Genomic DNA, 13937 nt, shown 5'->3' on the forward strand with positions numbered 1-13937 from the left:
ATTATAATTGATGGAAACGTCGAATTGCCAACAGAAAAAAAAATAACAGAAAAAACAGAAAAATGGGGAAGACAATGGACAAACATAACAGCGCATTAATACCAACAACAAATTTAACAATAAACAGATTTGGTTTGTTAACAGCCCAAGCCAAAAAAAAACCATTTGCTTTTGGGGGCCCGCCATCGGAATTGTGTAACAATCTCAATAAAGATTTGTGTGAAGAGAGCTAACAAAAAAAATCAAACCACAACAAATGGCAACGGCATCAATTGAATGCAATTTGTTTCGTTTTGTAGTCGTGTTGCTGCTGCAGCTGCAGGATTAGACGAAGAAAGACTTTCAAATGGGAGAGTTCAACTTTTGGCTTTTACGCGTTGATATCTCACTTAAATGCTGGGCTTACAAAAAGAGTCAGAGACAGAGACTGCGAGCTCGTCGAATGCCAAAGATTAATTATCTGTTTACACAGTTTCACTTTCAGTCGTTAATATGCATGTAATATGAGTAAGGTAATATCATTTGTCATGTTTATGTTTATGCATTGGTCATTCATGAATTTCAACGCATTTGCAGTGTGTGTCATTGTGGAGAATGGACAGAAGAAATGAGCCTGGCATTGAAGTTAGACACAAAAAGAAAGACTCGCTTTGACACTTTCAATTGTTGAGCAGAATATTAATAATGTATTGTCGTAGACTTTGTCTTGATATTAATACACTGCGAGGTAATAGATACAACAAGATACACAACCATATTCTGTAGTCATATTTCAGACACAGAGAAAGAAGAAAAAGAAAACTACAGTCTAGTGAGCTCGATGGTGAAATGCCCGCTATCCATTTTTTATAAAATCAGAACAATGCAGTTTTATTGCAATTTTTTTTATCAAATAATACTAAAATATACTGATTACGATGCCAGAAAATTTGCTTACAATCAAATATAATCATCGAATTTATATGGCAAAACACAGTTGCTTGAATTGGGCCTTAGTTGATTTGCTTTAGCACTCTTGTGTATTTTTTAAATATACCAAATATAGCTTTTGGTATATTTGTATATATACCAAATATAGCTTTTGGTATATTTGTATATATACCAAATATAGCTTTTGGTATATCTTTAGATATACCAAATTAGCACTGATACATTTTGAGATATACCAAATATACCCCATTTTATTTTTTGAGATATACCAAGTATAGCCTTTGGTATACTTTGAGATATACTAAATATGTAAATTTGTAAATTTTAAGATATGGTAAATATATAGTTTTTGGTATATTTTATTACTTTATAAATATTTAAAATGGACTAATTTAATTTAACTCTTCGATGTATATTATTGAAAATCGAGCACAATCGACTGACGATTATTATTCTAGATTTTCGAACCGAATTTATTCTCTCAGTGTAGTGAATGTGTTTGTTAAGTGGACAAATATATTTGTTACGCATTCTGCACGCATGAATCTCGTAAATTCGGCGAGTCAATTATATCGAAAGTCCTTGAAACACACACGCACTCATTTTCACGCTTAATTGTCGACCAAAATGTATGGCCAATCAAATAGCAATACTCGTATATAAATATTGGGTTAATTGGAGCAGCTAGAGGGAGTCTTTTCACTCTGCTGCCACGTGACTCTGACTCTGTAACTGTGACAACCCAACGCAACTAATGGCCAACAGTCGAAAATATGGAAAAAAATAAATGCTAATTATGCGCGTAATTGCGACATGAAGAGACAACAGATACAGATAGAGATACAGTCGCATAGATACGCAGAGTTATGAGATACATTTTTGGTGGGTGGTTGGCTAACTTACCTGCGCGCATTAGTTGCCTGATGATTGGATCGAGGCTGTGCCTGAGTCGATTCAAGTGCAGGTGAATGAATTTCTACTGCAACTGGCGGCTGATGATGATCGAATGTGGGAGATGCACTATGATGATAATGATCTTGATGATGATGCTGGTGATGGTGATGACCGTTTAAAAACTGCGCCGATTTGTCAATGGTGGAGCTCAGCTCCTGTTGCCAACGCGCCAGCGTATCAAGCACCTCGCCCTGATCAAACAATTCCTCTGGCTGCTGTTGCTGCTCTTTGTTCTCTTGTGGCTCCTCCTTGCTCTTGTCCAGACAACTCTTGAGCTCGGGCAGCGACATTTTCGGTGGCTCGACAAACATTCGTTCCGTATTCACGGGCATCATATCACTCTGACTGAGCAGCACCTGTTGTCGCTTCTTGGCCACCGGCTCCAGACTTTTAGCTGAGCGCAATCGTGTCTCCACAATTTGTGAAGGTTGCTCTGCTGCTGCTCCAGCTCCAGTTGCTGCTGCTGCTGCTGTTGTTGTCTGCTGCTGCTGCTTGAGGTAGTCTGTGGGTGGCAGCGAGTTGGCCTTGATGCAACTCAGATCGGTTACCTTGTGACTAGAGTGCAAAGCATATAGCCCACCATTCTCATCATCATCGCTGGAGCCATCATCGTGATCGTTGGTATGCTTGTGAATGCGTTTCTGTTTGGTCAGCTGTTGGTGTTGCTGCTTATCCAGCTGCTCCGTGGATGGCTGCTGCTGTTGCTGCTGCTTGGCACCGCTCATTGCGGCTCTGTGGTATTGGTGGTGCAAAGGCCAAAAGGTCGCCAGCGTGTTGCTTTTTTGTTGCTGCTGTTGTGGTCGTTCCAATTGCGGTTGCTGTTGCTGTTTCTCGGGCTGCTCCTCGTCGTTGCTGCTGTTGCTGTTGCTCGTTGTTGTGGTGTCCCCAACGTCGAGACCCTTCTCCTTGCATATTATGTCGTACAGCGCGCTAATCGGACGCGATTCGCTTCGCACTCGCACCGCACGCTTCGAGCGTTGCTGAAAGCGCTGCGTATGGCGACTGCTGCGTCCACTGCTGTTGCTGTTGTTGTTACTATTTGTGGTTGCTACTGGAATCGAGACAACAACTACTTGACTAGCTGGCTCTACTACGGCAATGGATGGTGATTTACTATGACTACGGGGAGAAGAATTGCTTTGCTGCTGCTGTTGCTGCTGCTGTTGTTGTTCACCTTTTGTAGGGCTCACAGACGGTGGCAAGGATTTGGCGCAACGTTCCTTGCTGCTTCTTAGCTGGCGTCTTGTGTTGTTGCTGCTGTCCGTCGAAACAGTGTCGCCAAGACGAAAAAACGCTGAACGTTGCGGTCCAACTGTCGCTGTGCTGCTCTTGGGGAAGCTACGTTGCTCCACCAGCTGTGTGCTCGGGGTGCTGTAGACACTCTGATAGTTCTCGTTCAAGGCACCGACATCCGATGCATTTGGCGTATGGATGCGCAACTGGAGATCCGTGTAGTAAGCGGGCGTTGTATGATGATGAAAGTGCGGATGTTGTCCACGATAAGAGGCTTTCGATTCGGTGCCCACAGATTCGTCAGATGGTTGTGGTTGCTGTTGGTGTTGCTGTTGTGATTGCGGTTGTTGTTGCTGGCAGCTAGTTTTGGCAGTGGCAGATGCTGTGGATAAGTCACTTGAGGCCGCAATGGTTTCTGCAAAACAGAAGGGGAAAAACATTTTAAAAACGCCGCTCAAAGCAGAAAATGTAATAAAAAAGAGAATATTCATTTAGTTAAAATGCTTTATTTTTTTGCTTGTTTTGTGTATGCACAGCGTGCAGTTAAGGTTAAGCAAATCTTGGCAGCAATTAAATTGCACCTGAGCGTACTCGTATTAATATCGCGCGACGTCCCAAGAACAACCGTGTCAAGGTGAGGTGAGGGTTGCACTCTTTTTATAGCCAACAACCCACAATATGTATAAACACAAATTCACTTTGGGTAATTCTTATACATATCTCTCTCTCATTTATATGTATTATAGTAGTATTTTTGTAATGTGCATAGCATAACATTTCTTTGGGCATTTCTATTTGTTTCTCTCTCTGCACTTATTTCCCTGAGTCCCCATTTTATTAGCCATGGCAAAAGGCGATTAGTGGCGAGCATTAAATTGTTTCCTTCTTCTTCTGTGTGATTGGGCAAAAAATTGCGCTAATTAAGCAGATGAAATTAGCAGGTGTAATTCATCGTTGCCAGACACAAAAGTAATGCTTTTATAAATGAGCGAAAACGCATGAATTATTTTTATATCTTACAGTGCATTCAACTGTCTGAATGTTAGAAAAAGTCTAGGAATTAAAACACCGAATACTTATTGAATATATGAATAGGATTTGATTGAGGTTTTATTTATTATTAAAGTTGTACAGTTGATGTTGAAACACCGTTTTTATGTATTTATTGTGCTCTCTTTGAATGAAATAGTATGTCGATATATCAATTATAACTATTGCTCTAACTTAGTATTTTTTTGGTATATACATTTTAATGTAGTTGTGTTTCGACATGCCAATTATAACCTTCGATACATTTAGTATTCTTTCGATATTTGATATATGGTATGTCGATATATGATTTATAATCTTCGGTATATAAATTTGAAAGTAATATTTTATCGATATACCAACCATAACCTTTGGTATATATAATTCAGTATTTTTTCGGTATATTTTTTTAAATAATACCAGACTGCTTATGTCGTAGTCGAGCACACTTGTTAAGTTTGCTCCATTTTACAGTCGGTAATAAGTCAACCTTAACTTATTAGTTTGTGGGTGGAATAACAAAGAAGCTTAAAGTGGAATTTATATTTTCGTAAATGCCAAGGAACCAAATCGATACTTTTCAGAATTTATTAACAATTGAAGGACTCTATTCTTTTTCTGGCCCTAGCAGCAAATTGTGCAGAGCATAAATAAAATGCTCATGGCAATATTTATAGCAAAGGTTAGAGTGCACTTTTTTTGGGTTTATTACCATCGAAAATCTCCTTGGAATATATATTTGCAATTGAAGGACTTTAGTTTGCATCATAAAGTTTCCTTTCTCATTTTACTGTCTAGCGCACATATTGCATTTAAAATAGCAAAGGTTGAAAGTTCAATATGAATTTCTCGCAATCAATCTATGCACTTTTATTCCCACATATGCTGCATGACATTTGCAATTCCTGCTGGGGAGCAGCGCACGTGCTCTGCCCACATTTGTTGTGCCAATTGTTAAATGCACTTTGACTGCCCCGAGTGACAGTTGTGCACATCATGATGATGAAGCACTCGCAGACTCTATAGAGAACAATTAATGCACTTGCACATGGTCAACTCATTAGCGCAAAACCCAAATCCGCGCGCAAAAAAAAGGAATCGACCAAAAGTTAATTCAATCAATTGAACATAAGACCACGAATACATGAAAAACGAATACAAATACAAAATGCTCGTAACAATAAAAGAATCAAAGAATCAGCAGCCAGCCCTCGACATGTTAAATTGTAGTGGGCGTTGAAGACAAGCTGTGGGCGTGGCATGTGGCAAGGCTGGCGCTTGGCAACGCTCTTTTAATGTTTTAATTGTACAATTTTTTCGGTTTTCTGTCTGCCATGGGTTTTTTTTGTTTTTTTTTGTTGTGCATATGTGTGTGGGCAGCTCCGTAAGAGGGAAAAGCATGAGAATAAGCAAAAGAGAGAGACAGCTGCAAACCCTTTAAAGCGTTTATTGGAATTAACGAAGCAAAGTTGGAGGGAACGAGCAAGGGAACAGCTTGGACTGGGACTGTCCGCACATGGCCCAGAGACATGCGTGTCTGTTGTTTATAAAATTGAAACTATGACAAATGCTCGCCCACATTCGCCAACTTGTTTCGGTCGCTCCATGGCGCCCCTCTCATCGCCTTTTTTGACTCCCCGATTGTTGGTTCTCTTTCAGACGTAATTGAATTAAAATCTGTCTGCTGTTGATATACCCTATGCGGAGTATAAGCAAGGGAGAAAGCTAGAGTCAAATGTACTCGACTGTGAGATATCAAAACAATATACCGAAACAAAAAATACCAAATGTACCAATATTTTTGTGAAATTATACGACAACAATATACTAAAACTAAGAATATAACAAATTTTCTTAAAAATATTCCTACACAATATACCAAAAATTACCGCAATATACTACTACATTTAAACTAGATAGATTTCGAAAAAATATACCTAAACAATAAGCCGAAACTAAGCAAATATACCGAATATACTCGTATTTTCTGGAGAATATGACAACAAATATGTTGAAAATTTGCTTATTATTGAAATATACTACTATTTTTAAAATATACCGTAGAGTACAAAATATACCAAATTGTCAGTAACCAAAAGGAATTAAAACCTGACAGCCATATCATCCACTTATTTTAAGAGATTCTTTATAATAAACTCTTTGAGAACTTCTCCATAGTATTCTAACTTTACAGTTTACCCTTTAAGGGGTATCTTTTAGTCGTTGTTTGTCTAGATGTATGCTGACTCAATTCTTCATTAACTCGCTGATACGTAAGTGGCCCAATCGTGTAATTTGATTACTTGACTCACTCCCTACAACTACTACAAACAGCTGACTTCCTCGCCTTTCCCCATTTTCCGTCTGTTTAACTATCTTTATAATTAGCGCGCTTGTAAAATGCAATTTCAATCGATTTGCTCGATTTTGTAGTTATTAAAAAGTGCAACTACTTGTTGAGCTTGATAAGATATCCGAGGGTTTCTTCAACTGTTTAAATATTTGCATTTCGTTTGGCTGTCGTAATTTCAAATGCAAATATATCGTCGACGAGAGAACAAGTCTTTTTTTTTTCTTTTGTATACAATTTCGTATTTGTATGCTAATTGTTTTGATCATTTCTCATCATAAATTATATCGCATATAATAACGATCAAGTTCGTTGAGCTGTTGCATTTGCTGACCATTTGCCTGCCAGACCACAAAATTTACCCACGTTTTTTTTCATATTTAAGTGTAAATTCATGAAATTCTTTCCTCGCCGCTTTTTGCCATTTGCCAATCTGTCTGGCTGTCAGATTGTGTTTTTGTTTAACACACACAAAATCCATTTTGATTGTCAGAGAACTAGATTTTCTTGGCAGCAATGTTGAAATCGAATGTAACAAGTGCCTGACAATGAATCAACAGATAAGAGCAAATATATACGAGTATGTATGATTGAATGTGTGCGATAAGCAAATGTATGATTTTAATTCAATTAATTTCTATATTCTATACTTAAATCCAACGATTTAATTTATTGTTCATAAAACGAATTAAACGGGAATTTATGATGGCCATAACAACAACAAAATATTGAAGAAATTCCACATTTTGATATAGCTTGTATATCCATTCAATATGCAAAGTTGTTGACTTGGCGTCAGGAGGAATATGTGAATACCCTGCGCCCCCTTCTCTTCCGACCCCTCCGAAAAACACTCAATCAAATGATGAATAGCTAACACCGCTGCCCTCTCAACTGCCGCTGTTGCCGGCACATTTTGCCAAACAGCTTTAATATGCACAAGAGGAAAAAGGAAAATAATTGAAAATAAATATTTGTTCAGCGTAAAAATTTAAAAAGAAAATGCGTCGCACATTTAAGCCGAGTGAACTTTTAACTAAAAACAAGTGAGCGAGCTCCTAACTAAAGTTATCGACTCATTTTATACCTTGAACTGTATTTTGAGCTTAGTTTTTGTACCTGACATAACTTTTGTATATATAATATGTATATTCTTGACAATCTGGTATATTTTAGTACTCTATGGTATATTTTGAACGAAGTACTATATCAATATACCAGAGATAGCATTTGACACATTTTTAGTATTTTTGTGGTATATTACAATAATTTGGTATATTTAAGAGTAAGTAAGAATAATACCTCACTATTTCGCTTTTATTCAAAATGAATAGCGAGTGTCTCACAGTCGAGCACACTCGACTGTAGCTTTCTTAATTGTTACTGCACAAATGCAGTATATAAATGCAATTGCCCAAAATAAATAATGCTAATGCTTTCACTATGTACTTTTGTCTTGTGCTAAGCTATGTAAATGTTTGCTTTAATACCTTCAGCGTTTATTATCAGCAAGTGTTAAAGATTAGATAAAGAATATAGTTCTGTTGTTTACCAAAAGTTTAAACGTTGCTTGCCTCTAAGTTAGAAGCATCCACACATTAAATGCAATGAGATTTTTATAATGCCATACTTTGACTGTTCCATAAATACCTAACTAAAATACTCATTCAACTTTTAATCAGCAGATGTCATAAAAGCGAAAACTGCAATCAAAGCTGAGCGAAATAAATTTGTATTTTAGCGCATAAATAAAATTTATCAATTGCATTTACGCAAATGCTAAAATTGTAAAAATGTATACAAAATTGTCGAAAATTTGAAATTTGTTGTGATTTGTAGTATAAACGAAAAACGCCCAAAAGCAGGCAAATTGCCAGCACGCGGAATTCTCCACTGTACTTTGTATGCCAAAAACTGCGATGAGCCAAAAAGACAAAGATGAATTAGTAAGAAGATGGGTATGTTGTACTTTTAATACCCTTCAAGAATAAGTCAACTTTGTTTGAATGTGAAAATGTGTTAATTTGGGCCAAGTTGAAAAGTTGTAGCAACAGATACAACTCTTTATAAGCGTGTTTCTAGAGTATTGAGATACTAATAAATAAAACTAAACCACACGAAATGCATTTGCTGCATTTCTTGGCAGTTTGCCTTTTGGGTTTATTAAACAAACGATTTTCTTGTGTTGCATGTGAATGACTTGTTGTTGTCGCAGTTGCAGTTGCTGTTGCTGCTGTTGTTGTTGTTGCGGAAAAGTCGGCTAACTAATTATTGGCAGGAAAAACTGAGAGTTGACTTCGCGTAACTAAACCGCTTACACGAGCAACTTGAGGCACACAACAAACAGTTGTACTCTCACTGCTACAAAACGTCTGTGCAACATTTTTGTGGCTTCAACTGCGTATTACCAAACGCTTCTGTTGCCGCTGCTACTGCTGCTGCTGTGTGGCAAGCTGATTGATCGATTGCTTTGCTTTGGCCACGTTGGTTGCATAATTAATATGGAAAGTGGAGAGAAACAACAAAAGCAGCAACTGAAACAGAAGCTGAAACTGAAACTGGCAGGCACAGCAGCGCATACAGCTTAAACTTGCCACATGCGGCTGCCTTGCCACTCGCTATCAAATTGTCAAAGCAGCAGCAAAAAGCAAAGAGAGAAAACTTGCCTACTCGCACAAAAAAGTTGAATCAATATTAAAATGAAAAAGAACTGCAGTTGCAAATCGACATTGCCGTCTCTCGCTTGTTGTCGTTGTTTACAGTTGCAGTCTTATTTTTAAACGCAAGGGCAAACTGCCCACATCGACGTCATGTGGCAGACAAACTGTGCCTCCAACATTCTCGCTTTGCCTACGCCGCGCCCCTGTCGTCTCTATGTCTTACTCTGCCTCTAAAAATAACAATTCGAGTTTTTTATGCCGCCTGCCAATGCAATGCAACAAATTTAATTATCAACAGCAACAGCAACAACAACACAAACAAGAGCAACCACACTGAGTAGGCCATCATCATCATCATTGCAGTGATCATCGACATCCACATCGATCTCAACTACGCCCCGATCAGTCTACAACAGAATGGCAACCTCTTGAGAACTGGGCAATCTTTCTTGGTTCTTTTGCTGCTGCTTCTCAAGTGCACCACAAAATTGTGAAATTGTGGTTGCAACACAGTGGCAATAAAAATCATTTAAGAGCTGTCAAGTTGTTGGTTATCTTTGTGTGGGTTTTCTTTTTTTCTTTTTTTGTGGGTACTTAAAATTTACTTCAAGTTAGGAGCATTAAATATATACGAGTTATCAACAAATGAAGGGAATTGAAAAAGAAGAAGAGACAAGAGTGTAATAAAATTTGGTATAATTGGTAAAGAGTTGAGATACTAGCTAAAGTAATGGGATTTTAACAATTAAGTTAAGAAAGGAGGAGTTAATAGAGGAGGAGTACAGAATGAAGATAATAATATACTTTTCTCATGTGTTCCAATTAGAGAGCTGAACTGAAACTTTATATAACTTATAACTAAGGAAAAAGTTCCCCAACTTTAGCACACAAACAATATTATTTAAGATTTAATTTCATTCAGAAATAAATTAACATTTAACTACTGTCATCCCTTTTAATAAGCACCCTCAAATGAATTGGTAAATAATTGCTTTACACACTAGCAAATATTGTCAATAAGATTGTATCCGAGTGTTTGGCAAAATGAATGAGTGTACTATTCATTAACTCAGGAATGATAAATGAACTAATCATCATTAATTTGTCTGCCGTTGATATACAAAGTTCAATGCCAGTTTTTAAGGCTTTAAAGCGGTTCGACTTTGGCATAAATTCAAGCCTATTTTACATGCTACAAGAATTTATGGTGCCAAAAAAAAAAGAAAAAGAGTCGCAGTCTGAGTCCAGCATTTTAACAAATGGTCTCTGATTGGAAACAACTTTATAAGCCAATGGAAATGGTGTATTGGGCTCGATTGTTTGGTCGCTTTAGGGTCTTTAGCACTTAAGCCCTTAACAACAAAATAAAACGGTCATACATCAAGGCTTATACACTTTGAAAACACACACACATACACACACAACAACATGAAATATCTAAAAACAATCAAAAGCGAATAAAAGCAAGACCCGACCACTGCAGACAAATGACACAATCCCCAAAAAAGCCGGCATCGGGTTAACTTTTGCCCCTTTTTTTATCACCGGCTAAAAAACAAACGAAATACAATACAATAAATTATATAAGGTTTAAGAGGGGGAGGAGGAGGGTTGAGAGAGGAGGCGAGAGTTTCGATTAACAATAACAACAACAATTTGCTATTAAACAAAAGCCATACAAATCATTAACAGTTATTAAACAATAACAAAGAATTTATATAGGAAATTGTTGAGATAGTTTTTGGTCGACAACGACGACGACGCCATCATTCTATAAATACAACATGAGTGGTCGATTCAACACAACAGCACCACACACAAAACATAGCTAAGCAATGGTGACTATGGAATTATATTCTGCAAATAGTTTCGAAGGCAATTTAACAATTATAATGTGGTAAATGTCAAGCAAGAATGAAGAGCACTTTGTGTCACATACAGTTCAACAATTGTTGACTAATTATTTGACAATCGATTGATAACAATTAGGAAAGCTACCCATTTTGAATAATAGAAAAACAGTATGGTATAATGCATAAAATATACCGAATAATATACCACCAAAATATACCCAAAGTCATATTTTGTATATATCGGTGAAATATTACGTTCGAATTATATACTAAAATATAAAAAATATACTAAAATATACCGAATTCCATATTTGGTATATCTACGTTCTACGTACTACGTTCGAAATATTTAATAAAATATAAAAATGTTCTAAAATATACCAAATTCCATATTTGGTATATCGGTGAAATGCATTCTAAATATACCATAGCGGTCAAAATATACCATATAACATATACAGTTTTAATCCAATCACAATCAATTTCTCATTCTTGATATATCAACTTGATAATACCTATTTATTATAAACTATTGCCAGATATTCTCCAAATAGTTTGAAGGCAATTTAACAATTATAATGTGGTAAATGTCAAGCAAGAACGAAGCGTACATTGTATAATATATAGTTCAACAATTTCATGACTAATTATTTGACAATCGATTGACAAAAATTACATCAGAAAGTAACTTGAACATCAGCTCGATAATATCCCCTTATTATAAGCTATTGCCAGATAATTTTGTAATCAATATCAACATCAGCGAGTTCAATAAGTAGCAGCTCATCCTTTGTTTACGATCCGCAATGCAATCGATCAGACTCATTGTAACAAAGAATCTTAAATCGAAAGCTGCACTACTATATACCATATACATATGTTATATTGATTACTCGAATATCTATGTTTACAGTATGTAATTCAATGCTGATCCCAGCGATTCCCTTGAAAACTTGATACACCTGTGCACCTGTTCAAATAACTAATGCGGCATTGCAAATGTGGAAATCTTATCAGAGAGAGAACAACAGCAGCAGCAGCACTATCATCACTTAATGCTAAATATAGATATCGGCGAGAGACATATACGCGATAGATATACCAAACAGATACTAACTGCGATAGCGTGGCATAATATCCATGTTGCCGCTGCTTTTGCTCGACTGCAGTTGAAAATGTCGCTGGCTGGAGACGTGTCGTGGACTATCCAGATTGAGGACACCCTCGCGTATAAGGCACTCCTTGATGGCCAACATATTGTTGCTCACACACACACACACACGCACACACACTGCACTCTACACTAACTAAAATTGGCCACAACTCTTGGGTATATCTTTTATTTTTTGCTGCCTTCGTTTTTTTTTTAATTTAGAAAGTAAGACACACACGCGTCAAGTGTTATATATATAAATATATATATATATATTTCTTGTTGGATCTGTAGGATTTTGCAACGAACTGACTTGGGCGGAGGCTGGCGCTGCACTTGAGGCGAAAAATAGAAAAGCGCTTTTCACTCGCGTCAACTTTATACAAGACACTCGACGAGCGACCAACGTGCGCCTCCGTTTGTGTCGTTGTCGTCGTTGTTATTGTTGTTGCTGTTGTCGTTGTCGTCGTTGTTGCTGTTGCTGCTGTAATTTTCCCCAAGCAAGCAACAACAGTTCGTGTTGTCGTCGTCGTCGTCCGTCTCGACGCTAAACGTTTTTGCGACTGAACGCTAGACGAAAGTATCTAGAACTCGGCAGCTCAGTTGAGTTCTGTGTTCATTTCATTTCAGTTCAGTTTTGTTCCGTTGTATTGTACGATTTTCATTCTTTATCTTTGGACTCTACGAAGCAAAAGAATTAAAACAAAACGCCAACAAGCGGCAACAGCTCTCTTTCTCTCTCTCTCACACACTCTCTCTCTGTCTGCTCTCTCCATCTATCTGACTGAGTATCTATGTGAGCTGGTGCTTCGCTTGTATGCGTGTTTGACTAGAAGCAGCAAAATCAAAACAAAACGAAAAACGTGCAACGGTAAGAGCTACAAGCGACATAAGAAAACGCGTCAGAGCGAGACAGACCGATGCGTGTTGGAGCAAGAGTGAGACAGCAAACTTGTGGCGTTGCGGGGGGCAACAGTTGATGCTCAGCTGTTGGGATGCGTGTGCTGCTGCTGCTGCAGCACAGATCGATGGGTCAGCTTGGCGAGAAGCTAACAATATATTGTACACAGTGGAACCAGATCGATGGAACTAAGTATTACGAATATTAAACTTAATAATCCATTTATTAAACATTAATTATTTTAAGTTTATTATGAATCTCACATGGTTCTTATGGGATATTCTAAGGTTTTAATATTTTACTTTATATAATACTTTATTAACTAATGAAAATATTTGGAAATGTAGGTCAAGTTACTTTTTAATCTTATAATGTGTCTCTTATTGCAAATGGAAAAAGAATTTGAAGAACTAGTTTTAATGGCATATTATAGAGCATAATTATAAAAATTTAGTGACAAATAAACAATTCCTTGAAATTTCAGAAAAAAAAACTTTAATTTTATTCATTAAAATATGTATCTTATTCATTTTAATAAATATAATTATAGTTATTTTTCAGAAATTTTAAGGATTTGTTATTCTTCTTCTTTAAATGAATGACATTAAAGTCATTTTCCTCAGATATTGAGAGATAAGTGATATATGTATGTATATATTTTCATCAATTTTATTTCAATACACCCTAAATATATTTTTAATGACCTTTATTCATACCTTAAACAATAAAATAACTTGTTTTACACTTTTGTTATCACTTTCAAATAATACAAAAATAAAATATCCTATTCATAGGTTTCTATTCTTTATGCAAATTCTGGGTTTATTTCGAGCTTAGACTAATTTTCTAAGTACCTTTAGTAATGGACAAAGAT

The 13937-nt window shown here is 36.7% G+C and overlaps 1 protein-coding gene and 1 long non-coding RNA gene across 9 annotated transcripts in view; one reads left to right on the plus strand and one right to left on the minus strand.

The window, feature by feature from the left end:
- Window positions 1-13937, minus strand: part of LOC133840938 (supervillin) — a 174897-nt gene that overhangs the window by 83026 nt on the left and 77934 nt on the right. For 7 of the 8 annotated variants that reach the window (XM_062273136.1, XM_062273134.1, XM_062273135.1 and 4 more), the window contains one exon: window positions 1834-3532. In XM_062273136.1, the coding sequence (XP_062129120.1) occupies window positions 1834-3532 (1699 nt within the window). Of the gene's footprint in view, window positions 1-1833; window positions 3533-12126; window positions 12266-13937 lie in introns of those variants that run through there. The other variant, XM_062273141.1, reaches the window with a different exon arrangement.
- On the plus strand, window positions 12237-12558 carry LOC133840953 (uncharacterized). Its single transcript, XR_009894231.1, has 2 exons — window positions 12237-12339; window positions 12457-12558. It is a non-coding gene; the product is annotated as an uncharacterized LOC133840953 (long non-coding RNA).

Source organism: Drosophila sulfurigaster, chromosome 3 (assembly GCF_023558435.1).
Source record: "Drosophila sulfurigaster albostrigata strain 15112-1811.04 chromosome 3, ASM2355843v2, whole genome shotgun sequence".
Classification (NCBI taxonomy): domain Eukaryota; kingdom Metazoa; phylum Arthropoda; class Insecta; order Diptera; family Drosophilidae; genus Drosophila; species Drosophila sulfurigaster.